Raw genomic sequence first — 21,469 nt, 5'->3', positions numbered from 1 at the left:
TCTATACATTTCTGATTGTGTCCTTTCATCTGTCCCATTCTGACAAGAGGGTCTTGTCTGGGGGCTTGTCAATAACATTGTACCATATTTAATGAAAAATTATTCGTTTTATTAAATTACATCCGCTTTTTGCATATAAATCTTTTATAATAAAATAATCTTACCGATGATAAGTCACACCATCTTTTTTTGAGTCGTTAATGTATTATTTAAGCACTTTTTATCACACACTTAGACTTGTTGATTGACACACATTCACGACTAAGAAGAAAAGTGTGCTTACATTGTCTTTAAGCACACTTTTACCGTTCCGTTATCAGACTGCGAATGATATGTCCATATGTATACAACGTCATTGATTGTATCCAACAGATCGCGGACAAGTTGTCGGGGCGACAGAAGGCCGAGGTGCTGCAACTGTGCGGCGATGTTCAGCGCCTGTCCGACTCGCTGGCGGAGCTGTGTGTGAGCGGCGCGGGGAACAGCGAGCGGGCGCGGGAGATCTCGCGGTGTGTACAAACGTGTCTTAAGGCGAAGGGTAAACAGAAAACATGCAAACAAGGTGTTTTTAGACAAGTTTTATGATGAAAATATAGGATTTGGAGCTATGAACACTACTTTATCCTGTTACACATACCCTTAAGTCTTACTTGTAGGTTGCTAATGCTTATTGTTGGTTAAAGTTAGCACTCCAGAGCTATTATGAACTACCAGTTTTCTTTGCATTTAAACAAGTTTTTTCTCGGCATCATGCATTTGTTTTGTATACTACTATCATAAAAATTGATCTTATAGATTTTACTTTTTTATGTAGGTACATTTATTCAGATTAGTAATCAATAATGAGGATTGTAAGCAATTAAGCAGTTTGCGCCTGTTAAAATGTTACATTTTCGACCCAAGAATATTGAAAATATTGACTTTGTTACATAGGAGCCGTGAACTCACTTCGCTCAAGGTCGCTGGCATTAAGTGGCGCCTTAATAAAAAATATTTTCAAAATATGTTTCACTTCATAAAAAAAAGGATTGTGTGGTTTTATGAAACCATGGTAAAAGTGAAACTTTTTTCACATTATAGACATTTAACTAAAAATATTTGGAATAATATTCCATTAAGGGTATAAAAATCGCTTTATGAATCTTAATTTTATACTTGGAAAATTGGAATGATAATGGGAAATAATAAAAGAAGACTAAAAAATTTCACTTTAATAAATAACAACATTTACATTAAACACTGACAAAAACAATAAAATAACGTGGAGCACTGGCACAAATGAGTGATAGTCTATACACGGTCAGCTGCTGCGAACTATAGGACCGTCACGCGACATGCAACACACAGACGAAAAAGTTTGAGACGATGTAATAAAAGTTTCACTTTAAAATGTTTTTTTTTTCTTTTTAATACTCACGGTCACTCTTAAGACCTAAACCGAAAGGAACCGTGTTGTCCACGGGTGATGTCAACAGGTCGACTTGGTAGGTTGAGCGCTGAGTTCCAAATGTGCTGACTGGGTGTCCATTTCGTGACGCCATATTTTTTATTTGTTAATTTTTCTATGTAAGTGATGTGTAATGAACGCCCTCGAATTTGGTTTGTCTTGGCGTGACACGTCTTTCAGTTCGCCACGTATTTAGTTTGCTTTTGCTTATCTATGCGACTAGATTCCAACTATATTATACATACCAAAAAGAAAACGCTATTCACACTTTCAGTTCACTATATGTTTGACAATAGCTTAACGGCAGTTTTCAATAACTTATCTATCCTTAGTTTAACTTACTAAAGGTAAAAAAAAAATATTGAATTAGGCGTTACTTTGCGGAAATCCATAATTATACAAATGATTTAAGTTTTCTTTAGTGTTAATTCCGCCAATATTTGTTTTTAAAACAATTCGACACGTGTTTCGCCTCTACACGAGGCATCCTCAGGACGTGTTGTCTCGCCAAAACCTGGAACATTTCTGTGCAATCTGGCAGTTGTGCTAGATTTTGGCGAGACAACACGTCCTGAGGATGCCTCGTGTAGAGGCGAAACACGTGTCGAACACACTAAAGAAAACTTAAATCATTTGTATTACTAAAGGTAGACAAATCTATCCTTTTATGCTTAGTTACATTTCAATAAGCTATCGACAGATATCATTGGACTATAGATATATTGGACATAACTATTCATAGATAAGATCTTGTCATTAAACGGTGATAGCAATATGTCCGTAACTAGAGATACGTTATTGAAAACGGCCATAAGTGAGTAACCGTAGGTGATACAAATTGAACATTAACAGTAAATATTAGCCGTGTCATTAGCGGACCAAAACTTAATATTAACTCTTTTAAAAATGAAATTAAGGAATTTTTAATGACGAAGAAATATCATTCAGTTAAAGAGTATTTAATAGTCATTAGAATAAGTTAATTTAGATATTTAAAGTTGACCATTTTTATTTTTCACATTTTAATAATATTATGATGGTTAGTAGACCGTACACTTTTATGAATAATGTGGTTTTTATGTTGTATGTAATACTGTAAACTTACAGTAAGAATTATTGTAAAATATTATTTTTACATGCCTACCCGGCAGATTGTTAGCGCCTATGATTATAATGTAACACCAATGTACCCACTTAATCTATGCAAATAAATGACTTGATTTGATTTGATTTGTCTGTTGTGTGACAGCGAGCTGACGAGCAAGCTCCGTGCTCTACGTGACGCGGTCCAACACGCCGTAGTGAACCGCGTGGTGGAGGACTTCATCGACGTGGCGGCGCCGCTCAGACACTTTGCCGAAGCCGTCAACGCGCCACCTGGTACGCTCCACTTTATAATACTGTAGCATAACATTACAAACATTGCTTAGTAGATAAAATTAATTATTTATAATCATGTGTTGCTTTCAGTAAGACAGTACCCGAATAACCATTGATCAGGCCGGTCCCAGTAACCATTAACCATTCGTCTATAACCATTACAGAACCGGTCCGAGTAACCATTTTGACCATTATTACCAATACATGGCAGAGCAGTACGCGTTTAATCATTGATCGGGCCGGTCCCAGTTACCATTAACCATTCGTCTATAACCATTACAGGACCGGTCCGAGTAACCATTTTGACCATTATTACCAATACATGGCAGAGCAGTACGCGTTTAATCATTGATCGGGCCGGTCCCAGTTACCATTAACCATTCGTCTGTAACCATTACAGGACCGGTCCGAGTAACCATTTTGACTATTATTACCAATACATGGCAGAGCAGTACGCGTTTAATCATTGATCGGGCCGGTCCCAGTTACCATTAACCATTCGTCTGTAACCATTACAGGACCGGTCCGAGTAACCATTTTGACTATTATTACCAATACATGGCAGAGCAGTACGCGTTTAATCATTGATCGGGCCGGTCCCAGTTACCATTAACCATTCGTCTATAACCATTACAGGACCGGTCCGAGTAACCATTTTGACCATTATTACCAATACATGGCAGAGCAGTACGCGTTTAATCATTGATCGGGCCGGTCCCAGTTACCATTAACCATTCGTCTGTAACCATTACAGGACCGGTCCGAGTAACCATTTTGACTATTATTACCAATACATGGCAGAGCAGTACGCGTTTAATCATTGATCGGGCCGGTCCCAGTTACCATTAACCATTCGTCTGTAACCATTACAGGACCGGTCCGAGTAACCATTTTAACCATTATTACCAATACATAGTAGAGCAGTACGCGTTTAATCATTGATCGGGCCGGTCCCAGTTACCATTAACCATTCGTCTATAACCATTACAGGACCGGTCCCAGTTACCATTAACCATTGGTCTATAACCATTACAGGACTGGTCCGACTAACCATTTTAACCATTGTAACCAATTAATAGTAGAGATCCGCGTACTTACAAGTAGAACCAGCAATTAAAGTTATTTAACGTGTCATAGATTAATTTAGTACCTTAAGTAAATAAATCTTATTACCATAAAAAGCAAAAAGCAATATATATATATATATATATATATACACCCCTTTTCAATACTGTAGCTTGTTCTCGTGGCGGGCACACATGGAATCATGGATAGCTTCTTAGCTTCGTTTCCTCCCATTTTTTACTTCTTCCTCCTTTCTCACTGTTACGTAATAATATTTTTTCTACTCTCATTCACATTCAACACGAAAATATTCATTGCAACCGATCGTTTGGTAATGATAATTTACTTACGAGTCAGTTGTACTACAGTGAAGACTTTCCTAAAAGTTTCGTGGCATGCAAGTGTATGAGTATGAATAATTTCATTATTTTATGCAAGATAAAAGCCACTTACAACCGCGCTCTATGTCACGAAATTTTAAAAGGCTTTAGTTTTGATTTGGTAACGAAAACCTAACATGAACTTTGATTTATTTAAAGTTGGAATATGTTCTTATTGAAGAAAACAATATACGGTTAAATTATTTATATTTATTATTGGTTTACAATCTTTAGTAAGAGGCATCCAAATAAAATCATTATTTCTTGCATACTACGAAAAAGTCACAATCAAAATTCTTCCAAAACAAAAGAATAATATCCTTTTATGTCTTCTATATATTGAAGTAGGCTCAAATAAGACAAATCTAATAATCTAGAGGTTTATTAGTTAATCAATCAGAGCAAACGATAAACGCGTGTTCTCAAGAAAAATATTTTTGGAAGTAATACAGTTGTGATGTTGGTGTTTTACGGCGACACTAAATGCCAGCGACCTTGAGCGTAATGAGTTCACGGCTTCTGGCCCGCCATCTATATAACAAAGCCAATATTTTTTAAAATTCTTGCGTGGAAAACACTTTATATGCTTACAATCCTCGTTATTCATTACTAACCTGAATAAAAATACCTACACAAAAAAGTAAAGCTATAAGAATAATTTTTCTGAGAGTTGTACTAAAAAAATGCATCATGCCATGCCAAAAAACTTGTTTAACTGCAAGGAAAAGTGGTAGTTCAAAAAGGCTCTGCAGTGAAAACTATAACCAACACCAAGCAATAGAAACCTACAAATAAGACTTAAGTATTTGTGTAACAGGATTAAGTAGTGTTCATAGCTCGAAATGCTATATTTTCACCAAAAAACTTGTCTAAAAACACCTTGTTTGTATGTTTTCTAGTTACTCTTCGCCTTAAGGTTTTTTTCTTGAGGTTCAAAAGCTACAATGCCCCTGGTGTGTTTGTTAATGATATTGGACCATCAATTGCCTTTCTATTCTTTGTAAACATGTGCGTAATTGAGTTTAAACGACAGCTGTTCCAGTGAAACTCATCTTTCAGCTTTTTTGTTCGGATTTTTAAAGCACCTACAAAAAATAATGAACTATAATAGTAAATGAATCAAAAAATAGTTACAAATAAATGCAATCGATCATAAAAATACATTGAAGTCACGGAAAAAAACTATTAACAATAAGTCAACCAATGCCAAAGTTGCACCAAATGGCCCACCCACACATTAATTCACCCAAATACGGCCCCAGTGCGAGTTCACGCCTTACACCAATTTTAAAGGTCGTGTTTGATTAGGCATGTACTAGAAAGCTGATTACACTATCATTGTCTTTTCTTTAATTAATATCGCAAAATATTGGTCTATAACTTTTGGTCTCTCAAACATACGCGCGCGGCGCGGGTATATAAAGGTTAAAAAGCGTAGAAAGCGTCCACCATTCGCGTGCCATTTTTCATCATCACATGGTGGTAGAATAAATATATGTCACATGACAAAAACTGTGCTAGTTTGTTGTTCATGGTACTATGGAACTAATTACTTGGTATTGCCATAAATTATTGTAATATGTTAGGTTAAATCCTACCACGTCAGCCTAATTCAGTCATATCTTTCACCGTACCTTCGAGGTATCCACGTAAAAGTATTCATAATACATTTAGCAGACCTCTTATAAAATCGAATTTAGGACTGAATTCGCCAATTATCAGAGCTAGCGAACAATATAACATGCTTGTTAGAAAACACCCAAATGTAGATATATTCAATGACTCACATGGCTCACTTAAGAATAAAATACTAACATACTTTTAAGTCATTCTATAAACTAACCTAGTAATTTAAATTTAATTTTCACATTAACTTTTATATGTAATTAATTTTAAAACACCTACTTTAAATTATTATTAGTCAATGCTGTGCATTTCTTTTATAGGTGTGCATATTAGAATTGTAAATTATGTTAAGTTTATATGTATATGTATTCTGTTGAAGTGCCTAATAAATAAATAAATAAATAATTCAGCCAAGTTCAGTAATTATAATATTAAGATAATATGATGATATACTACGATATAATATGATGAATATTAATATGATGATCATACGAATATAAATAGTTGCATATTTTTGTTACGCTATAAGTTGTAAAAAGATTTTTTTTTTCATGCACGTGCGCTCACGTTTTTCTGATGTAGCCGTTATAATATTTCTAGTAATAAAGTAAGGTAATTTTAAAATCTGCATGAAGTGTCGCAAATTTCATGCAGATTTTAAATATTATTTTACTGTTGGCAATGGTTTAATATAAACGTCGAAATCGGTATTTGCACACTGATAGTCGCCATGGTATACGGGCAAAATTTCAAATTCCGATTGTAATTTACAGGTACTCCAGGTCGGGAGAGCAAGTTTGAAGAGAAAGCCAACGCTCTGGAGGCGTTCAGCAAGCGTGCGACTGCGGCCGCAGAGATGGTCGCGGCCAACGTGCGACACAACAAGCGGGTCGCAGATCCACTGCTGCACGCCGCAAGGGAGGTGAGCCAAACACCCCACCGAGATGATTGACACAAAATATTTATAATATAAAATACAATTGGATTTGGATATCATCCCCACTATCTGGATGTGTGGCGGTCCTCCACAGTGCGATTTTCGAGAAGCTTTCTTCCACGTACTACAAAGCTGTGCAACTAACTTCCTTGTGCGGTGTTTCCAGGACGATATGACATGGGTACCTTCAAAAAAAGCACGTACACCTTCCTTAAAGGCCGGCAACACTCCTGTGATTCCTCTGGTTTGTCCTCCTATTCCATAATAAATAAATAAATAATAGCCAGAAAATATATTTGAGAATATAGTTGATATATAATTCTAAAGAGTTTTTGTGCCTTTCACATTTTTCCTAAAACGTTATTAAATGTTGTTTTATTAAATTGTTTAATTTATTGAATTTGCCGATATTTTGAGGAAATGCGTAATTATCCAAATGTTGTGATTTTTATTTGGTGTAAATTCCGCTAATATATATAATCTATTTTCTAAGCACAAATTTGTTTGCATTTATTTAAAAAAATTTAGATTCCTTTCATTTTATTTCTCAGACAAAACAAATCTTGTAACTATATTTACAATATTATGATGCGACAAGTGAACACAGTGATTAGATATAATATCCATTTTCTCATTATATTTCAGGTCGAGAAACTCTCGCCTCAGCTAATATGTGCGGGCAAAATTCGACTTAATTACCCGGAGAGCAAGGTTTGTGGTTATATAATTTTGCTATAAATTAATCCTTGCTTAACAAGAACCTAAATTGTATCAAGGATAAATCTTTAGTGCAAGCTAAACACTCGACTTCCTAACTCAGGTTGCAGAGGAACACTTCAACAATCTGAAGAACCAGTACTCGGACGTCGTGCTCAAGTGCAGGGACTTGTGTGACCAGGCTCTCGACCCGCTTGATTTTGTGAGAACAGCAGGTGATGTTTTATTTCATATTTATTTCATTCATATACTTTTAAAGATTAACTTTTTTTGTGCATGTAGTATTTGTTTATCGGTTATAATGTTTGGGCATTTTTGCAATTTATCTTGAGCTGAATTGGGAATAGCATTTGATAACGTAACTCACTTTTAATTAAGCATTGATTTTAAATATTGTGAAAGGTATGGATTTTCTGAGCTAATACAATTGTTGGAGCTATTAAAGGCTTATTAAACCCAAAGCGCGAATGGGTGTGGGTGTACCACAAGGATCAATTCTACGTCCTTCACTTTTAGTATTTTATATGATGACTTGTCCATAGTTAAGTAAGTTAAGTTTGATTAATGACTTGTCATATTTGGCTTTCAAGAAATTTAAAATCATGCACTGAAAAGACAATATTCCTTTACTAACGACAGCATAAAATATTTATTTTTGAAATAGTTTAGATAGATTTTTATTAGACACAGTTACGGATCCCAATGTATTTTTATTATTATTTGTAAAGAAATGCTTACCGGTATTGACACATTCACAGATATTGCACAAACAATTATTGTCTATTGTTTTACATTTGTTTATTAAAAAATGGCTCTGTCGTTTACTCTACTACTCCACAGCTGAATATCTAAGTGAACGGACAGCCTGGAACTAGATTATGATTATTTTATAGCAATAGCAATGACAGTACAATATTGTATATTTGTTTAAAAGAATGCTGGGAGAGTTTCTTGCGCCGCTTCTTCTCCCTCAGAGCGCCATTTGTTTCCGAAGCGGTAGTAGTATCTAGTATAATAGAAATGACATCAATAAGAATTCTAAAGGAATCAATTTGGGGAAATAATTGCCTTTTATGTCTTTATTTTAGATAAGTTGATCTAACTAAGCTCTTTCGATTCATTAAAAGTATTGATTATTTCGGTGAATCTTCATTTATTTTCCTAGGTCCTGTGAGAAGAGTAATTCAAAGTTTGAACGTTGTAAATTCCATCGAAAAACATGAAAGTTTGCTGAGGTGATGCTAGAATATTCGAAAATATTAAATAAGACTGTATGTGTAATTCTAGGAGAACTGATGCAAAAACACACGTACTTATGTGAGCAGGCGATCAGGAACAACGACTCGCAGAAGATGGTTGATAACATGTCCGCTATCGCTAGGTGAGCGCTTGTCCAGTGTTACACTTCTAGATTTTTTTTGGTCCTCCAATTGGCACGAACGCAAAACATATAGACGATAAATACAGTGTCTTTCCTATAAACGGTGGGCACAACCAGTGGGAAGCTCCTTTGCACAGGGTGCCGGCTAGATTGAGGGTACCACAACGGCGCCTATTTCTGCCGTGAAGCAATAATTTTTAAGCATTACTGTGTTTCGGTCTGAAGTTTTCAGTTTCTGTCTGTAGCTGGTGAAATTACTGTTAAAATGAGACTTAACATCTTATGTCTCAGGGTGACGAGCGCAATTGTATTGCCGCTCAGAACTTTTGGGTTTTTCTAGAATCCTGAGCGGCATTGCATAGTTATGGGCAGGGCGTATCAATTACCATCAGCTGAACGTCCTGCTCGTCTCCTCCCTTACTGTCATAAAAAGAAACGAGAATCAAGCATTTATATTGATTACTGTTACGGCAACATAATTTGTAAAGCAGCATGGACAACTGTTGATCTCTACGTAGTTTGATGATTAAATGTAATATTCTCTATACTAGGCTAAACACTAAGGAAATGTTAAGCTACTTAATAACAATTCGTGTTCTATGAATGTACATCATACATGCTGCTTTGGGACATCGATTGTATATGAACCTGCCCTAGAGACGTTCTATGAAATATTATTACTGACGCCCCGGGTGCTAAAGGGTTGACGGTAGGAAGCTTTGATTGGCGGAGGACCGTTATAGCCGTCTTTGTTAGAACTTCTTATTCCAGTGGGAATAAGATAACGGCTTTCAGCGATGCGTTATTTTGCACATACGAGCTTAAATATACACAATATTTCTTCTTCTCAGAGAGATTACGATGAACAGGAACCAATCAATGGCACCTACTGGGCCTTAGGATGGGAACACATTAAGATTTAAGCCTAAAAAATTTGTGGACTGTAAATAATGGACTAGGCGAGCAGGACGTTCAGCTGATGGTAATTGATCGGCCTACCCAATAAAATGCAGTGCCGCTCAGGATTATTGTAAAACCCAAAAATTCTAAGCGGCACTACAATTGCGCTCGTCACCTTGAGACATAAGATGTTAAGTCTCATTTGCCCAGTAATTTTACTAGCTACGGCGCCTTTCAGATAGAAACACAGTAATGTTTATATATTCCTAATTCACGGCAGAAATCGGCGCCGTTGTGGTACCCATAATTGTCGTTTGCCCTAAACTAACAAACTAGTGGACTGTATATTATTTACAATAAAAAACTGGTGTCCGTCCGCAACAATAATGTTATGTTGTGTGGTCAGGCTGGCGAACCGAGTGCTGCTGGTAGGTGGGGCGGAGCGCGAGAACACGGACGACAGCGAGTTCGCACACGCGCTGTTGGGTGCGCAGCAACGACTGCAGGAGGCGATACCTCCCGCCGTGAGACACGCCAAGACCCTGGCGTTGGGAGACGACTCTGCCGCGCCGGCCTGGCGGGCTGCCAACGACCAGGTGGGCAGCATGACTGAATGAAATATTACCACAGTTACGAAGTATAAAATACGGAAATCCGCCATGTTATCTAAAACAGCAATTGGACTATATGTAAGAAAGCGTATTCATGTATTTTTTGCCATGATATCTCTAAATTTAAAGTACGTTGAAGAGAGACAACGTACTCTAGAGGAACGTCACTATTCGAGGTGGTGAAGATGATATTTTTTAGTTTGTGGTATGTGATGGAATGGAAGAATCAGATTGAGTCGAAGGCAGACGCGTTGGCGTATGAGTTTGGACATAGCGAAGGCCTTCGATCGGGTGTGGCATAGAGCGCTTATAGCGAAACTACCATCCTATGGGCATCCCGAGAGTATGTGCTAATGGGTCACTAGCTTTTTGGCCGATCGGAACATCAAATTTGTTACCAACGGTGCATGTTCCGACTTAAAACCCATAAACGCTGGTGTCCCGCAAGACTGCGTACTGTTCCCTACACTGTTTCTTTTGTATATCAAAGATAAGCTACAAATCAACAGTATTCATTGCATGCATACGACAGCACATGGTATGCTTTCTACACCGGCCGTACTAACATGTTCCAGGATAGCGTCGACGAGAAGGGACACAAACTGATGTCTGAAATCGAGACTATGCTTTGTAAAGTCTCTGAATGGGGCCTACAAAATTTTGTTCAATTCAACTCGGAGAAGACACAAGTTTGTGCGTTCACCGCTCAAGAGTCTCCCATCGTCGTATCCCCTCGATTCGAGATCACTTATGACATCATACTTGGTGTCGATATATCTAGTGACGTTCAGTTCCGTGCTCACTTGGAAGAGAAGGCCAAACTGGCCTCTGAAACGCTATGTGTACTTAGAAAGGCGAGACAGTACTTCACTATAGCCACCTCCAGCAACTATATAAGACACAAATTCGGCTTCACATGAAGTACTGTTCTCATCTCTAGATGGCCCTTCTCCAGTACCAGTTTTGTCCATTTGACCACATACAATGAAGAGCGGTTTGAATCATCGACGATATAGTCATCTCCGGTCGGCTTGATTCTTTGGCGTTGAGTATACAGAAAGATGTCCAGCGACCGAATTCCGATAGTAGATCAAAATTCAGAATACCACCCGCATCACGTTGATGTCTGGCATTCTACAACCGCGCTTTTGTAAGAAATTTGTTACCTCGCACAGCCACTTTGTGGAATCAATTACCGGCTGCTGTTTTCCCAAACTGATACGACTTAGGGATCTTCAAGAAAAGAGCGTACTCCCACCTTAAAGGCCGGCAATGCATCTCTTGACACCTGTTGTTGCGGATGTCCACGGGCGGTTGCCTCACCAGACTCCAGTATACCAATAGGTCTTTGAGTACATATCATGAAAGAGCGGTATAAGACATTTCATGAGGCAACGTTGACGACCTGACCAATTAGGAGAGATGTAAGCTTTCACGGATGAATTATGTTTTCTACAAAGCATTATTATTGTTGTACAGATACTCAAGGCGTCGAGTGGCGTGGAGGCGGCGCTGGCGGGGCACCACCGTGCCCCCTCCCCCTCCCCCGCGGCAGCCCCGCCCGCGCCCCCGCCCCCCGCCGTGTCGTGTGTGCGGGTGAGCGAGCCCGCGCCCCCTCGACCGCCGCCGCCGTCGCTGGCACCGCCTCGTCCGCCGCCGCCCGACACGGACGACGAGGGCGAGGACATCTTCGACCGCCAGCCGCACCCCAGCCAACCCATCCTGGTAAATAACCTCGACCTTTAATTTATTTAAATGAACAACGGCTCGAAGGACCAAATCGATGATGTCGTATAATTCAATGATATTCTGACACTAGAGTATGGAGTGTTTTTCTTTATGAACGTTTTTATAAATTCTGAATATTTGACGCATTGCACGCTTATTTTTAAGTAACTTGCAAACATCATGAGTGTTTATTTGTATGTTGGTTATAAAGTAAAATAACTGTCCATTTAAATTTCAAATTAAAGGATTTCTCCTTTTTGTATACTCTTCTATCCTATCTATAATTTTCACATATGAACAAAATTAAATCCTACCCATTAAATAATCTTATTAGTGTTTAAATTTTTATTTTAACTATAATGGCAATAAGTTTGTGAGCAATTAAATCATATTATTTATAATTAATTTTGTTCATATATAATAAATTGTGAACTACGACTCTAATACCCGTGCTGCCACCTGGTAGTATACTGGTATAATCTGGTTCCGTGTGAGCACAAGTCGCGGTCCTCTCCCTTATATATTATACATCTATGTATACATATCTATGTATTTATTTACCCTAGTTTTAAGTTGTAGTCATTAGTCTTAAGTTAGGTTAAGTGATAGCAAATAGCCAGGTTTTCTCAGTTTCCTGGATTTTCTCCCCACAAACCTTTATGTATTAGTTTTTCAGATAGGGTTGTAGAAATAAGTTTTCTGATACCAACATATATAAGGCTTAGTTGTAAATTGCTTTCATAACTAGATTATAAGTAATTTTGTACATATATTTACTATCAAATATAGAAATTTGGAATTTGAATTGAATTTTTTTTGCACAGGTGGCGGCTCACAACCTGCACGCAGCAGTACGCGAGTGGTCGTCGAAGGACAACGAGATCATCGCGGCCGCCAAGCGTATGGCCGTACTCATGGCGCGGCTGTCCGATCTGGTGCGCTCCGACTCCAAAGGTACCGCAACAACCTGGCCGACACACAACAAACTATCACTGCTTCAAAACCAGCTTATTGGGCCTCTTAAGCCATGACAATTTCTAATACAATGCTTAAAAATGCTTATAGATTATAAGAACTGTATAATCATCTGTTATTGCAAATTCGACCTTGACACGCCTCTATATTAGTATACTATACAGTCATGGACAAATGTAGAGAAACACTAAAGAAAGTGTGTATAAAACCATGTCGAAATACGATAAACAAGACATAACTTAAAAAAGTGTGTGCGTGTAATCTTTACGCGCGATTGAAGTAAAACTTAATTATAATTAACTTTAGGAATAATTAACAGATATATATATATATATATATATGTATATATATATATATATATATATACTATTTTTGCTTATCTGAAAGCTCATAGACAAAATATGTTATTTTTCTTGCCCTTGTTTGTCCCACCTATTCTAGGATATCTAGTATATAACAAATATTCTTTTAAAGTTGAAAGACAAGAAGATTTAATTTATAACATCAAATATATACTTACATTAATTAAAGCCGTCTTATTAATAAATAAGTGAATAATATTAATTAAATTATTAATATCACACATATCAATAACGTTGCTATTGAATATTAACGGATATGATTCTATGGGCTCGGACCTTTTGCCTGTCCGATGGACGAAGAAAAATAAACGAATGTCGTGAACTGAGAACTTTTATTTATTACAAAGTAGTCATAAATGAACAAAAACACTAGGAGATTTTCATAAAATAATACTGAGCAATTTGAAACATATTTTTAAACCATTAAATTATAATGGTTCAAAATTGTTTCAATTGACTTATTAAAGGTCATTTTAAAAAGTTAAGATGATTTTTGTAGTGCAGAAAAACACTTCATACGCAATACTAAATTACTTTTCGAGAAATAATCATTCTAAAACTTTCTTTTAATCCAACAATTATTTATGTTATGTGGTTTATACTGTGCGTACTATAATAATTACAAAAAGAAAAATCAAATCGTTTTCTCGAGTTTTGCTCAATCCGTCCATGAGTGTATGTTGCACTGAACAGTATTTGATAGTATGGGGTTACTCATGGTTGCTTCTGTAAATAATGTAGTGATGCTTTATGTATGTCAATGTTGTCTTTTTATGCTTCACGGGACAGAGGTGTTCTTCAATTTGTGCGGTGAGTTGCTGAACGATTCAACTATTGCTATAAACATTGTTACTGTTAGTGTTCCTGTATACGGATTGCTTGCGCACTCGTTGTCTACAATCTAGGCGTTTCCGACACATACAATATCGCTTAGGGCTATATTTCACCGGGATACCATACATACACCAGAGTCATGACGAGTCCGAGCTGGTTGCGCCACCAAATTGGCCGCGCAACCAAACGGACACCAGATGAGTCTATAGAGCTGTATACATTTTGTTGGTAGCGGCGACTGGTAACGCCACCGTGGTGTCCCGGTGAAATATAGCCCTTAAGGTGACGCTGGGAGAATAAATACGATTAAAAGTCATTATTCTAGTTGCGAAATAATAAATTATCAAATAGCGGAATAATTAAACTCTCCAAAGTCAGAATATACTTACTAGAAATAGTCATAGATTTCAAAAGCCTCTAGAGCTAGTCACTATGTAGTAATAAACTCGCCCATGCGTCCTTGAACCAAGAAAATATATGATTATAGAGGTATATACATTATTTTTTGTGGAATAGGAGGACAAACGGGTCACGTGGTGTTAAGTGATCACCGCCGCCCACATTCTCTTGCAACACCAGAGGAATCACAAGAGCGTTGCCGGCCATTAATACATATTATATAACTAACAATAATAATGGTTGGTGTTTTTTATGTAAGAGGACATAATTTTTAAGAGCATTACATACGCGTCAGCTGATAGTATGTGTAGTGTATGTGATTTCACTATAGCCTTGAAACGTCAGCTAAAAGTTAGTTGTCAAAGTCAACGTACTCGTTGTAGTGTATGTGAGTGAAAGAGAAGCAAGCAGTATGTCATCTCTAGCGCACGTGCGGTCGTGATTCAGTCAGTCCGCTGTGAGCGACGGAAGTGAGTGGGCGCATGTGTCTTAAGAGTCGATAATATTGAAGGATATACTACAGTATGTGATTGCAGCCCATGCTCTATTGTAACACAAGAGCGTTGCCGATCTTATAAAGCGTCGAATACACCTACATAATATTATGAATTAGGGCGGGCGAGGATTGAAGCAAGAGATCCGTGGTTCTATGACGACGTCGTAAGTAGACGATAATTTTATCATTTACTAGCTGACCCAGCAAACGTTGTATTGCCATATAAAGTAATAAGAAAAAAAAAGAAATTAAAATTAAAGTTTGTTTTTTACCTCCTGAGAAAGTTAGAAAGATATAAAGATTCTAATTAGTTATTCATTTTAAACTATTTTTCAATTTGATTTCTGAACGACGGGGGACACATCAAAGTAAATACAAAATTGTTATTTTTATTTAATTCCGAGCATTTTCATATAATTATTGACCTTTTAAACCTTCTCTGGACTTCCACAAATAATTCAAGACCCAAATTAGCCAAATCGGTCCAGCCGTTCTCGAGTTTTAGCTAGACTAACGAACAGCAATTCATTTTTATATATATATAGATAAAAACAGCGAGTATGTTTCCATTGTTATTGCTGCATTTAACAACCCATATAGCCCAGTGGTTAGTGACCCTGCCTGCCTGAGCTAGAGGTCCCAGGTTTGAATCACGATAGGTAAAAACTAAATGTTTGCACCTATCGTGTTATGATGAGTATGGATGTTTATATGTATTTATGTATGTTTATGCAAGTATATTGTATTAAATATATGGTTGTCTTGCAAACATAGTACAGGCTATGCCTAGTTTGCGGCAAAATAATTTGTAGAAATGTGTGTGAAAATTATTATTATTGCATATAAATTAATTTTTATCAGTTAAAATTGTGTATATATGTTTCCTGGATTTTTTGTACTGACCCAAAGCGTTGGCGGGTTGAAAATCTATCTAATACGCTATGTTTGTGTCAGGCATTTTTTATTATTATTTGAAGAGGGTGGCTATTTCCTAGTCCTAAAGATTCCTAGTAACACCGCGTCCAAAATTGAACTATTGTGTTCGCCACTCATACTAAAGCTCGTCGTCAAGCCCTGCCGCCTTTACGAACCGCAGTAGTTCCTTAACGCGAGTGTTGCAATCACTATCTGGTGGCACGAAGTAGTCGCCAAAGATTGTGTTACGCTTATGCATTAGTGAGCCGCAGTCGCAGAGTAGATGAATAGGCGTTTCATCATCCTCAAGGCAGAATCTGCAAGTTTTGTCGCTTTTGATGCCGACCACACTGAGGTGCTTGTTTAGGCGACAGTGCCCGGTTAGCATCCTAGTGAGTGTGCATAGATTTTTCCTGTTCAAAGATAGGGTTTCATTCGCATAGCTGCTGTTGAATGCCCTTATCAGTGCTTTAGAGTGGTTTAAACCTGAAGAGTTGTTCCAGCGTTTAAGTGGTAGAGGCCTAGGGTATCTGTTTATTATAACACGTTATTAGTGTGTGTGTATGTTTGTGTGCAGGCAGCAAACGGGAGCTGATCGCGACGGCGAAGGCCATCGCCGAGGCCTCGGAGGAGGTGACACGCCTCGCCAAGAAACTGGCGCTCGAGTGTACCGACAAGCGGATCCGCACGGTACGTGATACACACACATGCGTCAACAGGGGCCGCCCGCGACCTTGTCCCAAATATGTGGCATCACACTACGTAGGGGTGGGGGGTCATAAAATTATTGTGATGTTATCTTTTTTTTTAATGAAGATAAGGGACGATACGAGCAGGACGTTCAGCTGATGATACGCCCTACCCATTACAATGCAGTGCCGTTCAGAATTATTGAAAACCCAAAAATTCTGAGCGGCACTACAATTGCGCTCGTCACCTCGAGACATAAGATGTGAATTCTCAGTTGCCCAGTAATTTCACTAGCTACTAGAAATAGGCGCCGTTATGGTACCCATAATCTAGCCGGCTTCTGTGTAAAGGAGGCTCCCACTGGTAAAAAATATCCAACTAATCTAACTGTCCTACTTTAAGTTTTATGTTTCTTGAAATAATTACCTAAACAAATACATAATATCGAGAAACTTGCTATCTATGACAACGGCATTCAAATTGGTTAAGTCGTATCTAAAATTAGCGTACACAAACGCACAAATAAATTTGAGTTCAATATTTTATAGTAGCAGGGCGTATCACTTACCATAACGTAAATGCTTCGCTCGCTTCTCACCAGTAAACATTGTGTATCAACCAGACGTTGTGTTTCAGAACCTGCTGCAAGTGTGCGAGCGCATTCCCACCATCGGCACACAGCTCAAGATCCTGTCAACGGTAAAGGCCACCATGCTGGGCGCGCAAGGTAACCTACCCGTATTACCACTGTCTGTACACTTCATTTCTCTTTAAAATCTATCTCTCTATAATAATAATCTCTAAAAATGTATGTGAATGTCGGCGTTACGCCAAGGTTTCCTTGACCAGGGTCCACCATTAAGAAATACAACACTAATATTTTTTAAGTTTATTGAAGCACAACTGCTAGTATAGATATGAACCGTCTTTACATAAAACAACCGCTTTTAAAGCTTCCGTACAATAGATGAAACAGAGTAGATACAACTTCTTTTAAAACACAAACACATACAGCTCAATAAATGTATTAGTGAATTTATATAACTTCAAATGATTTATATAATAGTTTGTTCATTTAATTTGAACAAACATTACGAAGTAAGAAAATGGCGCTGCAAGCAAGTTTCGAAATACAATTAAGAAAGACTTAATGCATAAAATAATAAAGTTTGATACATAATAACGATATTAATTCTAATACAAATTAATTTGAACAGTTTCACATTCAATTAAGTGTTATAACAATAAATGAAACATGAAACATCTTCAAACAGTCAAAACAGTGTCTATTAAATTAGTTAGACCTTAATAAATAACAGTTTTATGTATACAAATACCTATTTGTATTTAAATCTTATATATTTCAGATATATCTATAATAATATATTCATTTTAACGATAAACTAAAACATAAATATCAATAGTTGCAAACAATTGACGGTAGGTGGCGATTTGCGCCCATATTCTTTACATATACAAGCTTACATGCTTATAAGCATATAAGCATGTATACTTCTTTTGCCTAACGAAGCAAAAATCATTAAAATGCCTTATTCCTTGTGCTATTCTGCATTTTTAGAAATTTATTAAAAATCTTGCAAAGATAGCCTTGACAATTAATTATTAAATAATGAATACAGCTGTATGGGCTTGAACCCATTGCCTGTCCTAATAATGAACGAAGAAACCAAAAAATAATAACGAATGACGCAAACATCAGATACTTTTAGCAACCAACTTCACCCTGTTACTTTTGTGTAACAGTGATGCGCGCGCATCTTAAAATTTCACTCTCATCATTTTGTCATAACTCGCCTATAGAAGTATAACTTCAATAACACAGGGAGTATTCTATCACCGATCATCAGCATCTAACCACAACTAACCTGGAGATAAGTGATTCAAATATTTTTATTCATAATTGTATTTTGAAATCACTTATGGTCTGGGATTTTTCAGAATCACTCTTTCGGAAAAATCCCAGACCTAAGCGGAATATCGGTCTCGGACATTTCCTTTAAAGCCAAATTTCCAAGCAAATCTCTATCCTAAAGTATGGTATAATTTTAAGTCATCATATTATATAATATGTCATTATAAGATGTATACTGCACCACATTAACCATTAGGTATATCATTTTTTTAGTGATATATTTTATTTCTGCGATCTTGATGACAAATCAATTTTTAGGTAAGTTGTTAAAGACCACATGTTTACGTCTGGCATTCTACATCTCCACGTTTTGCGAGAAACTTCTTGCCTATCACAGCCACTTTGTGGATTCAATAACCGACTACAGTTTTACCGAACCGATTAAAAGGTTTATAAAAAAATGGCTCTATCGTAAATCCTATTACTCCACAGCTGAATATCTAAGTGATCGGACAGCCTGGGACTAGATTATAATTATTTTATAGCAATAGCAATGAAAGTACATATTGTATATTTTTATTAAGAAGAGCGCAAAAAAATAATGCTGGGAGAGTTTCTTGCGCCGCTTCTTCTCTCTCAGAGCGCCATTTGTTTCCGAAGCGGTAGTAAGAATCAATTTTGAGAAAATAAAAGCCTTTTATGCCTTTTAAAGGCCGGCATCGCGTCCCTTGACGCCTGATTTTACAGATGTCAATTTGTTAATAAGGCTTTTAGTAAAAAAGTACATTTAATGATGAACAAGGGCCTACAATAAGGCAGGTATTGCATATGTCCATGAGTGCTTCTGAACATTGTGTAATATCGATATTTTAGTAAAGTTTTATTAGTAATAATTCCCACACTTGAGGTAATAATGATATGAGAATACATTGTTTTGCACGCTGCCCGCAGTCGGCATGGCGGACTACGCAGGTACGTTGTAGACACCTTGATCTACAAAATATAAGATTGTGCTGCATCAAAGAAACATTTCACACCAAGATGTCGGCTTTCAAATCAATCATTTTCACATTTGCATAAACTTAAATAAGTATTTTGTCCGTCAGAGAACGGCACCAAACAACAAAAATTTTGAGCGGCACAATGATTGCGTTCGTCACCTTGAGACATAAGATGTTTAGTCTCATTAGCCCAGTAATTTCACTAGCTACGACGTCCTTCAGACCGAAACACATATAATGTTTACACATTACTGCTTCACGGCAGAAATAGGCGCCGTTGTGGTGCTCAAAATCTAGCCGGCATCCTGTGAAAAGGAGCCTCCCACTGGTGATGTATAAATAATAATAATAACAAGTATAATTTGTGCAGGAAGCGAAGAAGACCAGGAGGCGACTGAGATGCTGGTCGGCAACGCGCAGAATCTCATGCAAAGCGTAAGTTATACTGTAAAGTAACGGCCGTTTCCAAAATACTATCTACAGATAGAGAAAAATTACTACCTTCTACTGTCAGTAATTAATTAGCTGTATTGACAGCTAATTAATAATAATAATAATCTGAAGCTGTCCCAATATACCCTATAAGTCATTCTTATCGCCATATATTGGGACGCGTGAATTGCAATTTCCATACAAACTTTATATCGCTGGTAAGCTATACGTCGTCCCATTGACATACAGCGTGCACGGATAAGGTGAGTTACCGTCGATAAGTTTATTGGGCCGGAAAAGTCAGCGATAGTCACGATTTTTATCTCAAGTAAGATAGACTGTATATTGGGAACGGCCGTACGACAACCAAGTTGAAACATTATCTGTAAGATACAGTATCTAATATTTAATTCAAACTCAACAACAAACACACAAAACAAAAAAATAAATTTACTGCTAAATGCTTGAGACTAAAGCGGGATTTTTTTAATGTTTTAGCGAGAACGCTAACATCTTTACATTTAGACTTTTACTAGACGCTTCGCTGGGCGAATTTTAAAAGGAAATAAATTAAATTTTATTCATCTTATTACAAATACAATAAAAAAATATATAGTAAATAGTAGCCATAAACCATCTAGGATAAATTTCGCATCGAATGCTGGTAGTTTCATGTCGATACGAATAGTGGTTAAGGCGTGAAAGAGCCTCAGATTAAAGACCATTTTCATTATATATAGATAAAGATATAAATGATATGTTGGGATGGATTGTACAGGGTTCATATGAGCAGTTGATTTCATCAGCGGTCATCACGTCCACCATGTTGAATCATCTGCGGACTCTTGTATTCTGTGGCTTCAAACGTTGACAAGTATTTTTAAACCTTTGATATTGCTGATGTCCATGGGCGGTTTCCATCAGGCAAGCCTGAGTCGTTTTTTCCCTCCAATATAAAAACAAATAGTTTAACCATTGGCACACCGGGTAACGGTCTTATAACTGATTCTTGTCGTGTTTCAAAAGACCATGAGCAGAGGTAATCTCTCTTACAGTTTTTTTTTTTATGGAATAGGAGGACAAACGAGCGTACGGGTCACCTGTTGTTAAGTGATCACCGCAGCCCACAATCTCTTGCAACACCAGAGGAATCACAGGAGCGTTGCGGGCCTTTAAGGAAGGTGTACGCGCTATTTTTGAAGGTACCCATGTCGTATCGTCCGAGGAAAGTATAGGGTACACTCTTACAGATGACTTACAAGCTTATATTTCTTTGAATCCCTCACGCGCCCTGAGTGGGACCTCAACTACAAGTAGAGA

General features: G+C 37.3%; 1 protein-coding gene across 1 annotated transcript in view; it reads left to right on the top strand.

Annotated features, from left to right (window-relative positions):
- Nucleotides 1-21,469, top strand: part of LOC126970135 (vinculin) — a 70,347-nt gene that overhangs the window by 43,265 nt on the left and 5,613 nt on the right. The window contains exons 13-24 of the mRNA XM_050815873.1: nt 373-509; nt 2,697-2,827; nt 6,672-6,820; nt 7,481-7,546; nt 7,656-7,767; nt 8,840-8,933; nt 10,240-10,429; nt 11,924-12,169; nt 12,997-13,126; nt 16,731-16,843; nt 17,480-17,570; nt 20,088-20,152. Of these exons, the coding sequence (XP_050671830.1) occupies nt 373-509; nt 2,697-2,827; nt 6,672-6,820; nt 7,481-7,546; nt 7,656-7,767; nt 8,840-8,933; nt 10,240-10,429; nt 11,924-12,169; nt 12,997-13,126; nt 16,731-16,843; nt 17,480-17,570; nt 20,088-20,152 (1,524 nt within the window). The remainder of the gene's footprint in view (nt 1-372; nt 510-2,696; nt 2,828-6,671; nt 6,821-7,480; nt 7,547-7,655; nt 7,768-8,839; nt 8,934-10,239; nt 10,430-11,923; nt 12,170-12,996; nt 13,127-16,730; nt 16,844-17,479; nt 17,571-20,087; nt 20,153-21,469) is intronic.

The sequence above is a fragment of the Leptidea sinapis genome, chromosome 20 (assembly GCF_905404315.1).
Source record: "Leptidea sinapis chromosome 20, ilLepSina1.1, whole genome shotgun sequence".
Classification (NCBI taxonomy): Eukaryota; Metazoa; Arthropoda; class Insecta; order Lepidoptera; family Pieridae; genus Leptidea; species Leptidea sinapis.
This window is presented reverse-complemented; position numbering and strand designations above follow the sequence as displayed.